The sequence below is a fragment of the Mesocricetus auratus genome, unplaced genomic scaffold (assembly GCF_017639785.1).
Source record: "Mesocricetus auratus isolate SY011 unplaced genomic scaffold, BCM_Maur_2.0 Super-Scaffold_100007, whole genome shotgun sequence".
Classification (NCBI taxonomy): Eukaryota; Metazoa; Chordata; class Mammalia; order Rodentia; family Cricetidae; genus Mesocricetus; species Mesocricetus auratus.
The window spans coordinates 61759727-61781046 of NW_024429191.1; the positions used below are offsets into that span (position 1 = coordinate 61759727).

General features: G+C 44.4%; 1 protein-coding gene across 1 annotated transcript; it reads right to left on the reverse strand.

Annotated features, from left to right (window-relative positions):
* Window positions 1–14064: 14064 nt before the first annotated feature.
* Ccl16 (C-C motif chemokine ligand 16) lies at window positions 14065–19714 on the reverse strand. Its single transcript, XM_013118284.3, has 4 exons — window positions 19710–19714; window positions 17752–18014; window positions 15649–15769; window positions 14065–15246 (listed from the first exon to the last, which is right to left on the reverse strand). The coding sequence occupies exons 1-4, from the start codon at window positions 19712–19714 to the stop codon at window positions 15135–15137; spliced, it is 501 nt and encodes a 166-aa protein (XP_012973738.2). The 3' UTR covers window positions 14065–15134.
* Window positions 19715–21320: the final 1606 nt, after the last annotated feature.

The following is a 21320-nucleotide window of genomic DNA, read 5'->3' on the forward strand; positions in this document are numbered from 1 at the left end:
GGGTTATAGGTCTATTTACATTGCTTATCTGTTCTTTATTTAAATTTTGGTAAGTGATATCTATTCAGAAAATTGTCCATTTCCTTTAGATTTTTGAATTTTGAGGAGTACAGGTTTTCAAAGTATGACCTGATGATTCTCTGGATTTCCTCAGTGTCGGTTGTTATGTCCTCCTTTTAATTTCTGATTTTGTTAATTTGCATGTTCACACTCTGCCATTTGGTAAGTTTGGATAAAGGTTTGTCTATCTTGTTGATTTTCTTGAAGAACCAACTCTTTGTTACATTGCTTCTTTGTATTGTTTTCCTAGTTTCTACTTTATTGATTTCAGCCCTCAATTTGATTATTTTGTGGCATCTACTCCTCTGGGGTGAGTTGCTTCTTTTTGTTCTAGAGCTTTCAATTGTGCTGTTAATTCTCTAGTGTGACTATTCTCCAGTTTCTTCATGTGGTCACTTAGTGCTATGAACTTTCCTCTTAGCACTGCTTTTCAAAGTATCCCATAAGTTTGGGTATGTTGTGTCTTCATTCTCATTGAATTCTAGGAAGTCTTTAATTTCTTTTTTTTATTTCTTCCTTGACCCAGGAATGATGAAACTGTGCATTATTTAATTTCCATGAGCTTGTAGGTTTTCTGCAATTAGTGTTGTTGTTGAATTCTATCTTTAAAGCATGGTTATCTGATAAGATACATATAGTTATTCCAAATTTTTTGTACCTGTTGAGTTTGCTATGTTGTCAAGTATGTGGTAGATTTTTGAGAAGGTTCCATGTGCTGCTGAGAAGGTGTATTCTTTTGTGTTTGGATGGGATGTTCTATAGATGTCTGTTAAACCAAATTGGGTCGTAACTTCTGTTAGTTCCTTTGTTTCTTTGTTAAGTTTCTGTCTGGTGGTCCTGTTTAGTAGTGAGAGTGGGGTATTGAAGTCTCCCACTGTAAGTGTGTGAGGTTTTATGTGTGATTTGAGTTTTAATAATGTTTCTTTTATGAACATGGATGCCTTTGTATTTGGGACATAGATGTTCAGAATTGAGACTTCATCTTGGTGGATTTCTTCTGTGATGAGTATGAAATGACCTCATTTAAATCTCTTTTGATTGATTTTAGTTTAAAGTCTAATTTGTTAGATATTTAGATTGCTACCCCCGCTTGTTTCTTAGGTCCATTTAATTGGAAAGTCTTTTCCCAAACCTTAACTCTAAGGTAATATCTGTCTTTGAAGCTGAGGTGGGTTCCTTGTATGCAGCAGAAGGATGGATTCTGTTTTTGAATTCATTGTGTTAGCCTGTGCCTTTTTATGGATGAGTTAAGATCATTAATATTGAGGGATATTAATGACCATTGATTGTTAATTCTTGTTTGGCTTGGATTTGTTGTTGTTGGTGAGATTGTGTGTGGATTTCCACCCTTTTTTTCTTTTTGGCTGTTAGTAAAGTGGAATTATCTGTTGCCTATGTTATTCTAGTTGTAGTTAACTTCCTTGGGTTGGAGTTTTCCTTCCAGAACCTTCTGTAGGGCTGGATTAATGGATATGTATTGTTTAAATCTGATTTTGCTATGGGATATCTTGTTTTCTCATCTATAGTGATTGAAAGCTTTGCTGGGTATAGTAGTCTGGGCTGGCATCTGTGGTCTCTTAGTGTTGGTAGAATATCTATCCAGGACCTTCTGGCTTTTGGAGTTTCCATGGAGAAGTCAGGTATAATTCTGGTAGATTTACCTTTATATGTTACTTGACCTTTTTCCTTAGCTGCTCTTAGTATTCTTTCTTTATTCTGTATGTTTGGGGTTTTGATTATTATGTGGTGAGAGGACTTTTTTGTGATCTACTTTATTTGGTGTTCTGTAAGCTTTTTGTACTTTCACTGGCTTGTCTTTCTTTAGGTTGGGAAAGTTTTCTTCTGTGATTTCATTGAATATGTTTCCTGCCCCTTTGAGGTGGGTTTTTCACTTCCTTCTATACCTATTATTCTTAGGTTTGGTCTTTTCATGGTGTCCCATATTTCCTGGATATTTTGTGTTAGGGATTTGTTGGACTTAAGATTTTCTTTGGTTGATGAATATATTTCTCCTAATGTATCTTCAACACCTGAGATTCTCTCTTCCATCTCTTGTATTTTGTTGGTTATGCTTGCATCTGTAGTATCTGACCATTTACCCAGCTTTTCTATTTCCAGCATTCCCTCAGACTGTGTTTTTTTATTGTCTCTCTCTCAGCTTTCAACCCTTGCACTGTTTGAATTGTTTCTTGCAATTTTTGCTTTGTCTTTTCCTCCATTTCTTGAATTTTTGGTTTGTTTTTTTCTTCCATTTCTCTAAGGGCTTTTCTCATATCCTCTTTGAGGGCCTCTGTCATTCTCATGAAATTGTTTTTAAGGACATTCTCTTCTGCTTCATCTGCGTTGGGATGCTCAGGTCTTGCTGGTGTAGAGTCTCTAGACTCTGGCAGTGTTATATTGGTTTTTCTGTTGCTGAGTGTGTTTTTATATTGTCTACTTCTCATCCTGTCTTCCAGTGGGTGCAGAAGGAGTCTCTTCCTCTTCTGGTGGGTACGGGACCAAGGTTCCCTTCTAGTGGGTGCAAGCAGGTCCGATACTCTAGTAGCTCTCCTCTTCCTGTGGATGGATGGAGTCCTAGTACTGGGGCCTTGGTAGTCTCAGGGTGGGCTGGACCCCATCGGGAAGGGATCCCCAGGCCTCAGGTGGTTCTGCTCAAGGCACCGGAAGATGGGTTGGAAACTGGTCCAGGCTTACCTAGTCCCATGGGCGGAGAAAGGGACTAGGACACTGGCAGTCTCTGGGTGGATTGCCTCCCACTAGGATGGGAACTGCAGTGTGCAATCCCCAGGCCTCAGCTGTAGTCTTAGGTTCTTAGCCCCATTAATGATACCAGGTATGGGTTCCATCCTATGGAGTGTCCCTTAAATCCAGTTTTTAAAAAGTGGCTGACCCTTTACATAACTTTCATGCCACTATTGCACTAGTCAGCATATCTTATAGGCAGATGATTATTATAGCTCCAGGGGTTCATAGCTGGGTGAGATTAATAATTGCTTTTCTCCTCCGGTAGCATGGATAGCACCTTTCAGTTATGAATGCTAGCCGGAAGGGGTGAAACTTTCAGATGAGTACCAGATGTCTCCTTGTTCTATGCCATAAATATGTGGTGTCCTCAGCAATAGCACTTTACTTTTGTAAAGGGTAATCAATAGCATTGGCCTTAGCTTGTGATGTCTGGGGGGAGTCTATGGGGCCCCTTTGGCCAACTACTCAAAAAGATGCAGCCCATTCCTGGCACTCGGGTTTGCATTTGGTAGCATGTGTTGCCTAGTTGGGGTATTATCTCCTCCATTATATGGTAGCTCCACTAAAACTCTCTCTATATATATGTAAAGTTAGGAAAATTCTATAGTAGTGGGTTCCATATGGCTTTTTGTTGTGTAGCCCTGTAACTCCCTCTGTAGACCAGGCTGTTCTTGAGCTCACAGAGTTCTACCTGCCTCTGCCCCCCAAGCACTGGGATTAAATGCATGTGCCACCATGTCTGGCTCCATGTGGCTTTAAAAAAGATCTTTAGTTATCCCTCGTGCTAGAAGCATGACAAAATTATAGGAAACAAGGTTTTAAATTATTATTATTTAAAGTTAGCCCCTTTAAAATTTTATTAAAAGTAAGTTAGCATTCGCAGAAGTGTCTCCTTAGATCATTTTCACTCCTGCAATATATACTAAATTCTCTCTCTCTCTCTCTCTCTCTCTCTCTCTCTCTCTCTCTCTCTCTCACACACACACACACACACACACTCACAAAGGAATTCATGCCTGCTGCTCACTTCTATTTTCAATGCCCCTCCAAAGTCTAACTGCTTCTGTATTTCAAGTTCTCAGCTGTATTTTCAAAACTACTTTTCAGAAGTTATTGCCTTTCCTTTTGGAGTGACCAATTAGTTAGGCATTTTAGGTGCTTGGGTCTCTGGGCTGGACACCTTATCCAGGATGATTGGTGATCAGGGCCTTACTAATATTCTACTAACATTACGTTTCTTGGAGGGTGTAACATGAACAATAAAATCCCAGAGACTGGTATTGGGGTTCAAGCTGAAGATCAGAGAAGCAAAGCAGCCGGCCTCTAGCTCTTACATCTACCTCAGACCTAAATGGGTGATCCTGTCTCCATGAATCCTCAGAGGCACTGCAATCCTCTGAGTTCCTGTCTCCTCCCACCTTATATTCCTTTCTCTGCTCAGCCATGTCATTCCAGCCTCCACCTCCCTAGTGCTGGGATTCAAGGCATGTGACCCCCAAGTGCTGGGGTTAAAGGCATGAACTCTGTTACTCTTTTAGAATGATTCATTCATGTGTAGCCCTGGGTGGCCTTGAACTCACAAAGATCCATCTGCTTCTGTCTCCTAGTCCTGGGATTAAAGGTGTGCACCACCACTGCCTGACCTCTATGGCTTATGGCTAGCTTTGCATTCTGAACCCTCAGGCAAGCTTTATTAAATGTAAATAATATACCACCACAGGAGGGTCTTGTCAGATGGTACAAAACTGTCCTTTTGCAATTCTCTCATTCAGTTTCATTATGCTTTATGGAAGTTGATGTGTATGCATGTTAGTGTATGGTCTCTCCACTCAAAGCTAAGCTCTGGAAGAACAAAGTTTAATCTCCATGTCCTCAGTTCAGATCAAAAGCCTCAGTTCCCTGACAAAGAGAGAAAGCAGGGAGAGGAGGGAAGATGCAGGTAAGGAGATGCCTTGGTAACTGGACATATAGACACACTGGTGTTCTGTAACATGTATTATAGAGCTATAGTCCTGAAAACAGCTTGGTATTGGCACAAAATAGGCAGGTAGACCAATGGAACCGAATCGAAAGCCCTAATTTTAACCCACACATGTATGAACACCTGATTTTTGACAAAGAAGCTAAAACTGTACAGTGGAAAAAAGAAAGCATCTTCAACAAATGGTGCTGGCATAACTGGGTAATGGTATGCAGAAGACTGCAGATAGATCCATGTTTATCGCCTTGTACAAAACTTAAGTCCAAATGGATCAAAGATCTCAACATACATCCAGCCACACTGAAACTTTTAGAAGAGAAAGTGGGAGATACTCTTCAACGAGTTGGTACAGGAGACCACTTCCTAAACATAACACCAGTGGCACAGGCACTGAGATTGACAATTAACAAATGGGACCTTCTGAAACTAAAAAGCTTCTGTAAGACAAAAAGGCAGTCCACAGAATGGGAAAAGATATTCACTAACCCTACATCTGACAGAGGGCTAATCTCCAAAATTTACAAAGAACTCAAGAAACAAGTCTCCAAAACACCAAAGGATCCACTTGAAAGGTGGGGTACAGAGCTAAATAGAGAATTCTCAGTAGAGGAGGCTAAAATGGCCAAGAGACACTTAAGAAAGTGCTCAACATCCTTAGCCATCAGGGAAATGCAAATCAAAACAACTCTGAGATACCATCTTACTCCTGTCAGAATGGCTAGAATCAAAAACACCGAAGACAATTTATGCTGGAGAGGATGTGGAGAGAGAGGAACACTCCTCCACTGCTGGTGGGAATGCCGACTCATACAGCCTCTTTGGAAATCAGTATGGAGATTCCTCAGGAAAATGGGAATTAATCTACCACTAGACCCAGCAATTCCACTCTTAGGCATTTATCCAAATGAGGCAGGTTCATACAACAAGGGCATCTGCTCCACTATGTTCATAGCAGCATTATTTGTAATAGCCAGAACCTGGAAGCAACCTAGATGCCCCTCAACTGAAGAGTGGATAGAGAAAATGTGGTACATTTACACAATGGAGTATTACTCAGCAGAAAAAAACAATGGAATCTTGAAATTCGCAGGGAAATGGATAGCACTGGAAGAAACCATCCTGAGTGAGGTAACCCAGTCGCAAAAAGACAAACATGGTATGTACTCACTCATATATGGATTTTAGATATGGATCAGTCTGCACTTCCACAGATAGAGAGTCTGGGAAACAGGAAAGAACCTAAAAGATATGCATATATGCATAGTACCCAAGAGAAGAGGATGGAGACAAGATCCTCTGAATGGATGGGGAACACGGCGAGGGGTGGGGGGAGTGGGACCTGGGAAGAATAGAGGGGTAAAGAGGAAGGGAGTTGGTCATGGGGGAACAGGAAGTTGAGGGGGTGGGGGTAGAATAGGGGGAAGAGGGAATCATAGGATCGAAGACAGATTAGGCACCAGAGTGACCTCGAGTGATCTAAAGGTATAACATCAATTGGCAAGCTAAGCAATAGTGGAGGGACCACCTCGAATGCCCATTCCTGATAATGAACTTGATGTCTATAACCATCCGGGAGCCTTCATCCTGTGACTGATGGAAGCAGAGGCAAACACACAACTAATCACTGAACTGAACCCAAGGAACCCAGTGACAGAGAGAGAGGAGTGATGAGCAAATTGGCAAAGAATGGGCTGGCAAAACCAGCAGAGACAGCTGATCTGAACAGGGGGAGTGCTCTTGGGGGGGCCAGCATGGGACTGATCTGGACCCCCCAAATGTGAGTGTCAGTGAGAAGGCCTGGGCAACCTATGGGGCCCTGAGCTGTGGATCAGTGTCTATCCCTGGTATACAAACTGTCTTCATGTGCCTATAGCACAAAGAGAGATGCTCTCTCAGCTGGACTCTTAGGGGAGTGCCTTGACCCTACCAAGAGTAAAATGACAGACTCTAGATATCCCCTCTGTGGAAGGATTTGGCAATAGGGTGGGAGGGAGGGGGGGAAGGGGAGTGCGGGAAGAGAACTGGGATTGACATGTAAAACAAGCTATTTAAAATTAAAATAAAAAATGATAAAAAAAGAAAAAAGAAACTAATTGGCATGACTTTTAACCACTAGGTGGCAGTACCCACCAATTTCCCCAGGATTAAGTTAGTCCAATTCCCCCAGGATTGAGTTGATCCTAAATTAGCTCCGAATTCTTCCCTTTCTCCAGGTCACAATTTAAAAGGCTTGTGGTGGCACATCTAGACCCCAACCCCTGGCTTGCAGCCCAAATGGCTGTATAACAATGACTACATGTCTCACCCCAAGCTTTGTGTGACTCTCCTGATAGATGTTTAGTGAGCCTGCTTAATACCAAGGGCCTTGGATAGGCATAGTAAAATGAAAAAAAGTAGCTTGTCTCTACCTAAGGGAACTGGATAGGGAATTGAGCTGGCTTGAGCTGAAGGTAATGGTTCTCTCCTCTGCATCTGAGAATTGGGACAGGTTAGGTGAGAAAATTGTCACTTAAATTTTCTATGCTCTGTGGTGCACAAGAGAAAACCGCACATTTAGGGTTCAGAGGCAAAGACTCTGCCGTGGTCAGGAAGGATGAGGTTCTGAGCACCAGGGTGTGTGTGCTGTTCATAGCGTGACTCCTTTTCCCACTAACCTGTCTGCTGTCAGACAATGTGGGGACCTTATACCACCCCGCGCCTCTGTCTTCCCTTACCAGTGATCATCTGCTAACAAGCAGCCTTTCTCTGGGAAGGTGCCTGGGAGTATGGAATCTGCTGTGAGTGGGGCATGGCACTGGGTACTTCACGCATGTGAGCGTAAACCTACAACTGAGGGAGCCTCAGGCTCCTTGTACATCAATACCTCCTGACGCCTAGAGAGGCAGAGTAGTTTACACATCGGTGCACATACATTCTCACATCTTTAACATCCTCCCTGAGCCCAGTGTGGTGCCATGAGCCTTCAATTCTAGCACTCAGAAGGCTGAGTGAGGCAGGAGGACCAAGGCCAGCCTGGGCTGTGTAGCAACTGTCTATCTCATCAACCTAAACCAAGCAAACATCCCCTCCCTCCCCCCAAGCCCACGCCTGCTTCGGGCTCTTGTTGAAGCTTTGTTTCATTTCATAAAACATCTTAGTGCCATTTATAATGCTGACCCAGCTTCCACGACCCCATTCTTTCCCACCCCTTTGGTTGGGCTTCTGTCAACAATGCCACTGAAACTTCTCTAGCCAAGGTCACTGGTGAGTTTCGAGTCACTTCCAATGACCATGTCTCTATTCTTCCATGGGCCAGTGTAGTGGCCATACACTCTGAGGATCGCCATACTCTCCTGATACTCTTGTGTCCCTGGCCACTTACCCACTCAATTCTTGTGCTGTCCCTACTTTCCACCACGACATGCTCAGATGCTCCTGGGTCTGTGATGCATGACACAGCCTTCTTCTTCAAGGACCCTGGTGCTCCCAAACTCTCTTGTTTTAGCTTGTTTCTTTCCTGGCCCTGCAGACTTACATAGTTTACTTTCTCCTCAACATAACTTCGTGGCCATCAGCAAGTGTTTTCACATTAACACTGTCTAGGCAAAGTTTCTAAGGCCACCCCCTCCAGGGCATTCCCCTTATTTCCATAAATGACACCAATACCCACCTAACTGCTTAAACCTGTCCTTCTCAGTGAGTTTCCAGTTGTGCCCCTCAACCATTTCACTAATTTTCTCATACTCTTTGACATCATCTGTCCCCCAGCCATCATCCCCTGTAGCCTGGATTGCTCCAGGAGTCTCCTAATTGATCTCCAGGGTCCTCATCAATCAATCTCAACATGGAAGTCAGACTATAGACATATATATCTGGTGATACAGCAGCGGCTCTCCAGCATGCCAGAGATATATTGCTCCCACCTTCCTCTCACTCACAAAGCTCTACCGTACTGCCTCCGTCCTTCTCAGTACTCAGACTGCTGCTTTCCTTCCTGCCCTACTCACTGTACTCCTAAGTGCCAAGTTAATATTTCTGCCCCAGGGTCTTTGCACTGGCTGTACCCTCTGCCAGGAAAGCTTTCTTCCCTTAGTTTTCTTCTTATTTAGTCCTTAGGTTAAAGACCATCTCCTCAGGAAGGACTTTGCTACCAGTCTCTTATGAAGTTAGCCCACCACATCCCCAACATTGAGACCTGTTTGTGATTCTTTTCATTTTCCCAGTTCTAGAAACCAAAGCTTTTACACAATGTCTGTCAGTCTTCAAGGGCTGACAACATACTTATCAGTTCCTAACTCCTTGTTCTGGATGCTGGCTGTATCTCCAATCATGTGATGCTGTATGTAAGAGTTATCTCCCTTTTCTCCTTCCCCAGGGGCCAAAGAATTGATGGAATTGAAGGTCTCTGGCAGCAAGGTCCTTGCTGTTCCCTACACAGTTTCTTTCCTTGATCTTTTCACTCCTTCCCCTTAGATCTCAGGGGCTAACCAGTTCCTTCTCTTAGTCCACTCTGGGAGTCCTTCTGAAGTCTCTGCTCTAGTTTATACCCACATCCTGGGAGGGGAGTTTCTTGCCTTAAGTGTGGTTGTCAGTGTGTTTTCTTGACAGGGTTTGTTTCACCCATAGGATCTTGTTTGAGTTTTGAAGAGGATGGGTGTGTTTTCTACTTGCTTGTAAAGTTTGTTCCAGACCTCATGAGGGACATAGCACCTCTGTGATACTTCAACTTCACCTTTCAGATGAGAAAAACAGGCTCACAGAGTTTAAGGCCACTGCCAATGAGTGCTGCACTCTGAGGAGAATTAAAAAGTATTTTTCCCTGTATTTTTTGTGCATTGCTTCTTCAAAGCCTTTTAGCAGGAGTTGGAAAATAGTGGAGGCCAAGCCCCAGGCAGCCCACACCATGGATCAGGAGGTTTCAGGCATGAGCTCAGGAGTCCCTTCATTAGTCAGATGAACCCAGTCTCTTCCAAACTCAGATGAGGCTCAGCTTTGTATAGATTCGAGATTTTTTTGTTTAAAATATGCTTTCAGACAGCTTGGTATCAGCACAAAAATAGACAGGTAGACCAATGGAATAGAATTGAACACCCTGATATTAACCCACACACCTACGAGCACCTGATTTTCGACAAAGAAGCTAAAATTGTACAATGGAAAAAAGAAAGCATCTTCAACAAATGGTGCTGGCATAACTGGATGATGGCTTGTAGAAGACTGCAGATAAATCCATATCTATCATCATGCACAAAACTTAAGTCCAAATGGAACAAAGACCTCAACATAAATCCAGCCACATTAAACCTCTTAGAAGAGAAAGAGGGAGGTACCCTTGAATGAATTGGCACAGGAGACAGCTTCCTGAACATAACACCAGTAGTACAGACATTGAGATCGACAATTAATAAATGGGACCTCCTGAAACTGAGAAGCTTCTGTAAGGCAAAGGGCACAGTCAATAAGACAAAAAGGCAGCCCACAGAATGGAAAAAGATATTCACCAACCCCACATCTGACAGAGGGTTGATCTCCAAAATTTACAAAGAACTCAAGAAACAAGTCTCCAAAACACCAAATAATCCAATTAAAAAGTGGGGTACAGAACTAAATAGAGAATTCTCAATAGAGGAGTCTAAAATGGCCGAGACACTTAAGAAAGTGCTCAACATCTTAACCATTAGGGAAATACAAATCAAAACAACTCTGAGATATCATCTTACTCCTGTCAGAATGGCTAAAATCAAAAACACCAATGAGAGTTTATGCTGGAGAGGATGTGGAGAAAAGGGAACACTCCTCCATTGCTGGTGGAGTGCAAACTTGTACAGCCACTTTGGAAATCAGTATGGAGATTCCTCAGGAAAATGAGACTCAGTCTACTACAAGATCCAGCAATTTCACTCTTAGGCATTTATCCAAAAGATGTGCATTCATACAACAAGGATGTCTGTTCCACTATGTTCATAGCAGCATTATTTGTAATAGCCAGAACCTGGAAGCAATCTAGATGCCCCTCTACTGAAGAGTGGATAGAGAAAATATGGTACATTTACACAATGGAGTACTACTCAGCGAATAAAAAACAGTGGAATCTTGAAATTTACAGGCAAATGGATGGCACTAGAAGAAACCATCCTGAGTCACAAAAAGACAAACATGGTATATACTTACTCATATATGGATTTTAGACATGGATCAGGGGAGTGCTGGCCTACAATTACATTACCAGTGAGTTTGGGAAACAGGGAGGTTCCCAAGAGAGATATGCATGATACCCCAGAGAAGGGAAATGAGGCAACATCTCCTGAGCAGATTGGGAGAATGGGGACAGGGGAGAGGGATCTAGGGGGAAAAAGAGAGGGGTAGAAGAAGAGGGGAGATGAAGACATGGGGGAGCAGGAAGGTTGAGCCAGGGGAAGAATAGAGGAGAGCAGGATGAGAGATACCGTAATAGAGGGAGTCATTATAGGTTTGAAGAGAAAGCTGACACTAGTGGGATTTCCAGAGATCTACAAGGATGACCCCAACTGGCAAACTACGCAACAGTGGAGAGACTACCTTAATAGCCCCTCCCTGATAATGAGTTTTAGGACTATCTTATATGCCATCCTAGAACCTTCATCCAGTGACTGATGGAAACAGAGGCAGATACCCACAGTTAAACACTGAATTGAACTCCTGGAACCCAGTGGCAGAGAGGGAAGAGTGATGAGCAAAGGGGTCAAGACCCGGCTGGTGAAACCCACAAAGACAGTTGACCTGACAAGGGGGAGCTCTTGTACCCCAGAGTGATGGCTGAGAGGCCAGCATGGGACTGATCCAGATCCCCTGACTGTAGGGTCGGTGAGAAGGCCCCCGCAATCTCTGGGGCCTTGGGTAGTAGATCAGTGTTTGCCATGGCATAAGAATGAACTTTGGGAGCCCATTCCACATGGAGTGATGCTCTCTCAGCCTGGACACATGGGGGAGGGCCTAGATGGATGAAATCCCCTATGGAGGGCCTCACCCTCCCTGGGGAATGGTGTGGGGAGCTGGTGGAGGGACAAGGGAGGAGGGGTAGGAGAGGGAGCTGGGATTGACATGTGAAGCAAGCATGTTTCTAATTTAAATAAAAATATATTGGAAAAAATATGCTTTCAGGAGCTGGAGATATAGTTCAGTGGTTAAGAGCACTGACTGTTTTTCCTGAGTTCAATCCCCAGGAACCCACATGGTGGCTCACAACAGTCTACAGTGGAATCCAATGCCCTCTTCTGGTGTGTAGATGTACATGCAAACAAAACAGCCACATACGTAAAGTACACAAGTAAATAAATCTTTAAAAAAATAAACTAAAATATGCTTTTGGAGTTGGAGCAGAGTGGGGACTGACATGATCAGACAGACCAGACTCTATATATGTATAAAATTTTCAAAGAATGAATTAAAAATGCCCACACTTCTAGTGTCAGATGTACTGTGGCTGTTTGAATGAGATGTCCCCATAAGTCTCAGGCATTTGCATACTTTGTCCCCAGTTCTTGGTGTTATTTGGGGAAGCCCAGGGCCTAGATGCTCCTCAACTGAGGAATGGATAAAGAAAATGTGGTACATTTACACAATGGAGTAGTACTCAGCTGTTAAAAAAATGGACATCAGGAAATTCACAGGCAAGTGGATGGATCTAGAAAGCAAATCATCCCGAGTGAGGTAACTCAGACTGAGAAAGGCAAACATGGCACCCACTCTTAAGTGGATATTAACTGTTAAGTAAAGGATAACCATGCTACAATCCAAAGACTACGGCTAAGTAATAAGGAGGGCCCAAGCAGGGACAACACATGGCTCTCCCTGGGAAGGGGAAATAGAGGAGATCTCTTGGGTGGACTGGAGACAGTGATTTAGAACGATATATGTCAAGTGCAACTCATTCTGTAGGCAGCAGTTAGTCATGTGTGTGTTACACGGACTCTACAGAAGGAATGTGTGTTAACATGGCCTCTCTCAAGGCCACTAACATTTGTAAAGCTGTCCTTGGAATACCTGTTTGTCCACCCCAAATCTTCATGGTGGCAGAGAAGGGACATGTGACTAGAAAAATGTTCTTCATATTATCCAGATTTATTTTCCAACTTATCACTCTTGTTTTTATGTGTGACCTTTACTCTCCTGGGGTTAATCCTTCGTGCCACATGAGAATAGAAAAAGTTCAGCCAATATAGTTTTTATATTCTAGTCCCTGCCAACTGGCATCCCATGTTCCACAAAGTTGGTAGTTGCGTAAGATACTTGCAAATAGGTTTATGTGGGTGAGGTCTTTAGGATGGGTAGGGCTTAAATAACCCTATTATAGGAATGGGGAAGTGTGTGTGTGTGAGTTGGAAAAGAATAATGCTTTTAAACAAACAGAACCAACTAAAGTCCTTCTGGCCTAGGAGTTTCTGGCAAGCCTTATATTATGTACTGGGTGGGGGTTTTCCTTTATATATGTGTGCACAATTTCAATTAGGTCTCCAGTTTGATCTAACTTTGAATTCCTTCAATGAACAGGGGAAGAAAGACAATGCCATTTCAATCCCACTCTGCCAGCCATGGCCCCATGCTTCCTATTTTCAGTTCCTTCATGTTCTACAGGACTTCGGCCCTCAGTTCCCTGAGTTGGACCCTGGTACTGACTAAGGACTCTGGTACTTTTTGCTGCCTTGGGTGTACACTCTCATACTCACCTGCTATGGAATCAGCCATGGTCCCCCCCAAAGCCTTTATCATAACAACTATGAGTAGTATTTTAAAAGGGGGGATGTGAGCCAGGTGGTGGCACATGTCTTTAATTCCAGCACTCAGGAGGCAGCAAAGGCAGGCAGATTTCTGTGAGTTCAAGGCCAGTCTGGTCTACAGAGTAAGTTCTGGGATAGCCAGGGCTACATAAAGAAACCTTGTATTGAAAACCAATAAAATAAATAAAAAATGATGCATGAGAGCCAAAGTTATATTTTAATTGCTGTGCCTAAGAGATTCATGGGGAAAAAAGGCCCCTAACCTGTAAGCCTCTTGCCCAAGGTGCTGGAGGCTGTTGTTTATAGTAGTTAACAAGCCACGTGTTTTTGCTCCCTTACACAAGTTTGTTTGATTCAACTGCACTAAATGTGCTTGATCACATGTAGCCTGGAGGTGCATGGGCAGGAATATGTCAGGATGTACGCTTGTCCCTGATTGGACCTGATGGGAAATACATGACCTTGTGAGTGTGCCTTTATAAGCCTCAGCAACATTTGACTTGTGGCAATTTTCTGAGAACCCAGGAATGAATCCAGCCAGAGTTCATCATACTGACCAGTTTTTTAATTAAAGCTTGCTTAAATTTTGGTTCAAAATTGCCCTGTGGGATTGATAGATGTTGGAAGTCCATTCATGGACAGGCAGGAGAAACAGACTGTAGAAGATACACACCATAGATTATTTTCAGCTTTGAAAGAGAGTGACATTCTGATGAATGCTACAACATGGATGAACTTGGAAGACTGGCTATTACTTGACATAAGGCAGTCACAAAAAGAAGAGTACTATGTAAATCCACTTGTATGGTTCTCGGAATAGTGAAGTTCACGGTGACACAAAGTAGAGGGATGGTTAGTTACCAGGGCTGGGGAGGCAAGACTAGTGACTTGGCAATCAACTGGTACAGAGATTCCGAGTAAGATGATGAGAAGATTCTGGGATGAGTAGAAGTGATAGCTACACAAACATGTGGATATACTGAACTGTACATGTAAAAACGGTTAAAACAGAGAATCTTATATGGATTTGAGTACACATGCAAAACCAACCTAAACCAATGAATGTTATTCCAGAGACGGAAAATGGCCTCAGAGGATTTTAATTAAAATTTTTTTTGTTTGGAGGGATAATTGTTAAGATTCTGGGGGAATATCGTGGAACTAAAAGAGGAGCTGAATCCCCAGCCTGGAGCAAGGTCAGGAGGCAGGACAGTCTGGGAACTTCAGGGCAAGAGCTTATACATAGGTCAGTGGTTCTCAACCAGGGGATCCAACAACCCGTTCATATGGGTCACATATCAGGAGAGAGAGGAAGAGAGAGAGAGAGAGAGAGAGAGAGAGAGAGAGAGAGAGAGAGAGAGAGAGAGAGAGAGAGAGAGAGAGAGGAGTTACTTTCTACTTCCCCTAACCCTGACATTTTCTTTCAAAACTGAGACAATTCAAAGCACTGCTCTTTATTTTGGCCACTGGTCTGCTCCTCTGCCCTGACTGTGATGTTGCATGGTTGTGTTCTCATGGGCTTCCGCCTTCCTCCCCCAAACCTAGGCTTTCACAGAAGCATAGTCAACAAGAACTGAGAAGCTGGGGCTGACCACTCTTCTGACAACTGTAGACTAGGCTAAATTCTTGTGAGGCATCAAAGGTATTTTGGGATCCTTGATGTATTCTTTGACCCATTCCTCCTTAGGGTTGGCACAGACTTCTACATTCTTCTTGGTGACAAAGCTGTGGAGACAGAGTTAGACTGTCATGGGCTGTGGAACAGGATGGGGTACATGGTTGACATGTTCTGGAAACTCATGTAGCTCACATTTTCTAGAGCCTTCTTTTGGCTTCTTTGTATGGGTCCTCAAAAGCCTCAGTGGCCTCTATTCTTGACTATCTCTTCTTCAGGTCCTTACCCACTTATACTGGACACTCAGGCTTAGGTTTTTATAATGGTAGCAGTTGGGAGGCACAATTTTAAGTGGCAGAGACCAGGATTGGACCCAGGACCCTGAGAGTCAAAGCCCAAACCCTTAGCTACAATCCAAACCAGTCTAGGTTGGAGACTCTTTCCTATGCATCCCAATTTCTGCTCCATTCCCCCTCCCACCTCCATGGAAATATATGTGGGGGCATGCTTACATGATTGCTGGCAGGTGGCAGTTGAGGGCCTCTTTGTATCCCGCCACCCGTTTCTTCGGCAGTTCTTTCTCATAGTACTTATGGCAACAGTTGGGTAGAGGTTTTATCGACTCAGGCATTCCTGAAGGAGTCACATTATGAGTTGAGTCAGGGAGCAAAAACCATGGTGCTCGCCTCCCTCTTACATCAATCATATCCCACTCCTATGATGATGAAAATTTCCAGTAGCAGGGACTGATGGCAGTGTGATGAGTAATGGTGGAACCGAAAAGGACAAGCTATGGTGGAATCAGGATTCCATCCTATGAGTGGTGGAGAGCCTGAGGGCTGGCAGAGTGTGACAAGGACACAGAGGAGGATGAGTTAGAGCAGGGAAAAAGCACTTGATCCAGGTTTCAGATCAACTTCTATCAGAGTCTTGAATAAAGGATTTTTTTTGGTCTTGTTCTTTGTTTTTTTGACACAGGGATTTTCTGTGTAACAGTCCTGACTGTCCTGGAACTCCCTCTGTAGATCAGGTTGGCCTTGAACTCAGAGGTCTGCCTGCCTCTGCCTCCCAAGTGCTGGGATTAAAAACATGTATCACCACCCGGCATGGAATAAAGGACTTTAATCATGGGTAATTTCTTAATCTCTCTAGATTCTAGCTTTTTATCCCTTAAATGGTATAAACACACACACACACACACACACACACACACACACACACACACACACACACACATTTTTCTCCAGAGTGCTAGGCATAAAAAGTTATTTTTTTAGTATATGTGCTGCCAAAGAGAACACAGAGATACTTTTATCCTAGAATCATGATGAAATATTTGAGAAGATGCCTAATTCAAGAGCCTGAAATACAGAAAAACTCACTCCATGATTAGTATAATTGAGAAAAAATGGTGGTAACTGTTTCTTGCCTTAAAAGCCATTGCTTCCCTTCTCGATATGGCTGGGTGGGTACTGGCCTTTGCTGGTGGTCTGTTCTTAACCCTCCCCAACTACTCACTGGTTGAGACTATCTAGGAAGTCAAGCTGGAGACCATCCTTTGTACCTAGACATTCAGAACACAAATCTTTTTGTAGTCTTATCTCATGCTTGTGGCTGATGATTAAGTCGCGAGCTCCATCTGACTGACTCAGGCTTTTAACGGCTCTGAGATGACTGACTTTCTCAATGGCCACTGTTGCATATCCCAGCCATCACACACACACACAATTCCGTCATAAACACCTTCGTACAGTTCCTGCCAGTGATCCTCATGGCTTTGATTATCAAAGCCGGGGTCATCCTGAGAGTATGTGGACACACTGCACACTGCACTTGACCTTTGTCCCTCTGTGTGTCTGCAGAGGTGGAGCCAGGCTGAGTCTAAGCTTAGGGAAACCTTAAAGGCAAAAAGTAAAGACCATGGCAGCCTAATGCAGTATATGCATAGAGGAGCTTAGTATTTCTGTACCTCCTTTGTTATCAGGGGTGGATCAGTGATGGCAGAGGCAAGGGTTTGGAGTGGCCAAACGCTATCCTCCATAGGTCCCAGTCTCCTCTTTCCACAGCTCCACCACTATCAACTTCTTTCATTTTCTGCAGACTTCATTTAGTCTTGGGAGGGGGGAAGAAGGTGGAGTGGAGAAAGGAATCATAGATCCTCAAACAGCATGCTGGATCACTCCTTAGGGTCTCAGTTTGGTTGTCTAATAGCTATAGCAATCTATGCCAGCACCGAGAGGAAGGGGTACCTAAGTTCAGACATCTCATTCCTTTGCTTAGACCCAGGGATAGATTTGCCTTGCCCCACCCCCTTTTATTATATGCATTTACAATGATTTCTCTAATGCTTCCTTATTTCCCTCCTAAATGATCCCTTCTGATCACAGGATTCTCTAAGGAGACGCGACTCGGCTTCCTAGACTCACCCACCTTTATAATCTCTTGTCTCCGCCAAGCCCAGCTCTACTTACAAGGAGAACGGGAGGACCGCAGCTGGGCTAGAAGGGACCCCAGTGCTAATGTGACCAGAGGCCTGACAGAACCTTTGGCATCACCTCGCAGCCATCTGCCTGTTCTCCCTTTTCGTCTCTGGCTTTATGAGACACGTGACTCACTCTGGCGAATGTAGAGAGCGAAGGCTGTGCTGAGGATGGCGAGGAAGAGGAGGGAGACCAAGGAGACCTTCATCTTCTCGGTGGGGTAGTGCAGCATTGGGATGCCTACCCAGCAGGCCGTCCTCGCTCTACCTGCTCCGATCTCTGGACTCTGACCATTCAGAACTGGTGGAGGAGGAGACACAGCAGACCTCTCTCTGTTGGCTGAGAGAATGTGCTGGAATCTAGAGCTGGTGCACAGTTCAGAGCCGTAGGCCTGAAATCTGTGTCAGAAGGTGCATGGAGGTCTGTGTGACAAGGATTTCTGTCAGCTGTCTTGCATGGACTTCTTTGTTTAGTAGTGTGGCAGTATGACCACCCACTGAGGCTAGGGACACTTAGAGGGGGTAAGGAAGTTGTCAGGGCTGCAGTACTAGGAGGTAGATAGGCTGTACCTAGAACAGAGCCATTGGCTTTCACTGTTCCTTACCACTGTCTCTGTATGGTGGGGGGAGGCCTGGGGAGGAGCTCAGTTTCCCCTCGGTGATTGACCTTTGGGGAAGGGTAGAAAGCAGAGTTAGAGACAGTGAAGATTAAGACAAGGACAGCGTCTAGTAGCCAGTGAGGAGAATGTCCCCCATCTCCAGTCCAGAAATGCTGAAATGAGCTTGGGCTCTCCCATGGCACAGATCCCTGGAGCCCCAGTTGTGTGTGTGTTTAAATGCACATGTGTGTGCAGGAGCCTGCAGAGGCCAGACGAGGGCATTGGATCCTCAGAAACTATATTCAGGGCATTGGGATCTTCTCAATGTGGATGCTAGGGTCACAAACTCAAGTCCTCTAGAAGAGGAGGAAACACTGTTAACTGTTCAGACATCTTTCTGGCTTCTGGAGCCATTTTAGCTGCAACTAACTAGTGTCCCTGGCACACTGCAAGTACATGCTCACCAGGTGTATAGCCATGGCTGATTGTGCCCACAGATGACACAATCTAACATGATGTATCTGACACCCCACTTATGAGGCCCAGGGTTTGCCTTTTGCTCCTATGGCCTGGGCTCCTGACTGATGATTTCCGTAGCATCTTTGTTCTTTTTGTTGTTCCATGGTCCAGTTCCAAAGCAGCATCCAGAGAAGAATTGGAAGATGCAGGCAATTTTGCTGTGAGTGAACTGTGAAGTTTACAGACACAGGTGAGTGTTTCAGGAGATGAGCAATGGGAAGCAGGGGTAGAATAGGATGAAGTGACTATTTTCAGCTGTTTTCTGGCTCTGAAATTTCATAGGTCAGATAGAGAATGCAAGGGAGTAACAATGAAGTCACTTAACCTGACTGTAGAGGTAGTGGGAAGAATGTTGCAAGCCCAAGGTCCTGGACAGCCAAGAACACACTGTAGTTATGCAATCAAATTCAGGTGTGGGTACATTACGAGGCTAAACTGGATAGAAGCATAGGTGTCCATCACCTCAGTGGCCCCAGACAGTGGTCAGGTGCTTGGGTCATCCAGCACCATTTTTGGCAGCATCCCCACTCTCCAAGCACTGGAGGAAGGGTCCTTTGGTCCACAAGACCCACCCAGCTCCCTGAATTCTGCACTTCAGTTCTCTGAACTGACAAATGACTTCAGAGAATCAAATCAGACTCTCCCATCAACTTTAGGCAAGCTTTATCCAGGTCAACTTCTCTGTCCTCCCTTCCTCCCATTTCTGGACCACACATGGAGAGCCAGCTGAGCTTATCTGCTAAGGCAGCTAACTCTAAGGAAGACATAGAGTAGGGCTACACATTGTCATCTCTCCTCTAGCACATACTCACTGCTCAGGGCATGGGTGATGCTGGAGGAGCGGGGAGCATCAAGGGGCTCTAGAGTCTGCTCCCTGGTTCTCCTGGGAATGGCATCACCCTCGTAAGGCAAGCCACCTCATGTTTCATGGTAGACAAGCATGGAGCGAGGGAGTGGTGAGGCAGGTTGGCCTCACCCCATTGTCCCCAGGGGGAGTAAGTACTGGTCTTGGGGACACTGAGGGTGAAAGTTTAAGAGGATTCAGACTGCCTTCTAGACTCCTTCCCCCATCTCCCCAGCCACTCCATTACTGGTCATTTCTCCATAACAACTAGCTTGGAAGGAAGATGAAGGGTTACATTCAGGTAAGGAAGACTCAACTTTGGCCTCCAGATGGACAGTGAAGATGAGGAGGAAGGACACAGTGGCTGCCAAGATAGCAATAGCAGTATTGCTGGCTTGCTAAGGATTCTGAGGCTCTCAGGGTGAGGGGATGTTAAAAATGACCACAGAGGCTAAATATTTTTGCAAATAAGAGAAGATCTTAAAAGGAGGCAAAAAAGCAGTGATACCCCAGCAAATTTACATCTTGCCCACTTGCTAAGGATGACTTGAAGAAAGCTCAGAAAGCCAAGATTTAAAGAAAGAACTCACTCTCTGTTTCCAGTGGAAATAACTCCTCTGCAGGAATCCCGTCTTTAGGTGTTTACTACATCCATAGGGCAGAGTACGGTGGCTCAGACAGCCAGAAATCTCAAGGATGCTGTGTGTGGATACCTGTCCCACGCCTGGGAGCAAGACCACGTGGAGCTTGATGGCTTACAATCTGTTCGTCTGGAGACCTAGGGAGATAAGGTCTGGAGTCCCCCAAGTCAGATCCCATCAATCAGGCTCAGGAAATGTTCATTTAAATCCTGAAATAGGCCTTCTAGTTCCCAGCCGCACCATGGAGTGAAGAAATGCATGATGATCAGGAAAGGATTCCTTCTATAATGGCTGTGGTGTGTTCTAGCGTCTCCAAATGGTTTATGAATATCAGCTCATTTACTCTTTACAGTGGCAGCTGGGGAGACCGAGGCTCAGAAGCAAAGCCTTTGCTTTCATAGTTGGTAAGTGAAACTGGGGTTCAAAGTCAGGCAGTTTGAAGTCCATGAGTTTTAGAGATATGGGCGCGCCAGCTAAGTTCTCAAAAAAAAATCTGGCTGCTTGGGTTTTCTGCAGCCAAGTCCTTAGTCAGAGCTCTTCCTGAGCTTAGGTAGAAGGTGCCTTTAAGGTCTTTTCTTGCTTTCTGACTTTATCATAGAGAGCCTTTGTTTAGAACCTTAGAGGATGCCTAACAGGGATGGATAGCTGATTTCAATGAAAGGTGATGGCCTAAAGCTCTGTGTTTGAAATACCTAGGGCGATGTCCTAATTGGACTAGAAACCCTGTAATTGATGTATGGTTTCTGTTCTGGTGTAGCGTATGCGCTGTGTATTAAAATGGCCATTTATTGAATGAAGCAGGGGAGAGGAAGGCTCAGACAGGAACAGTGACTTGTTTGTTTATATCCACGCAAAGATTTAGATGCAGGACAGGCTCTGCCTCTACCTCTGCAGACTCTGAGTCTAGTGACCTTTGTCTTGCTGTTCTTGGGGCCATTGTAGTTAGGAGGTTGTTTAGCTTCCTCTCCTCACCTGGAATAATCAGTGAAGGAAAATCTATTCTTTATCATTCACACAGAGCCTAGCATAAAGCAGGCTATCCCTCCATCTCCCCCCATCCCCTTTGTGTGTGTGTGTGTGTGTGTGTGTGTGTGTGTGTGTG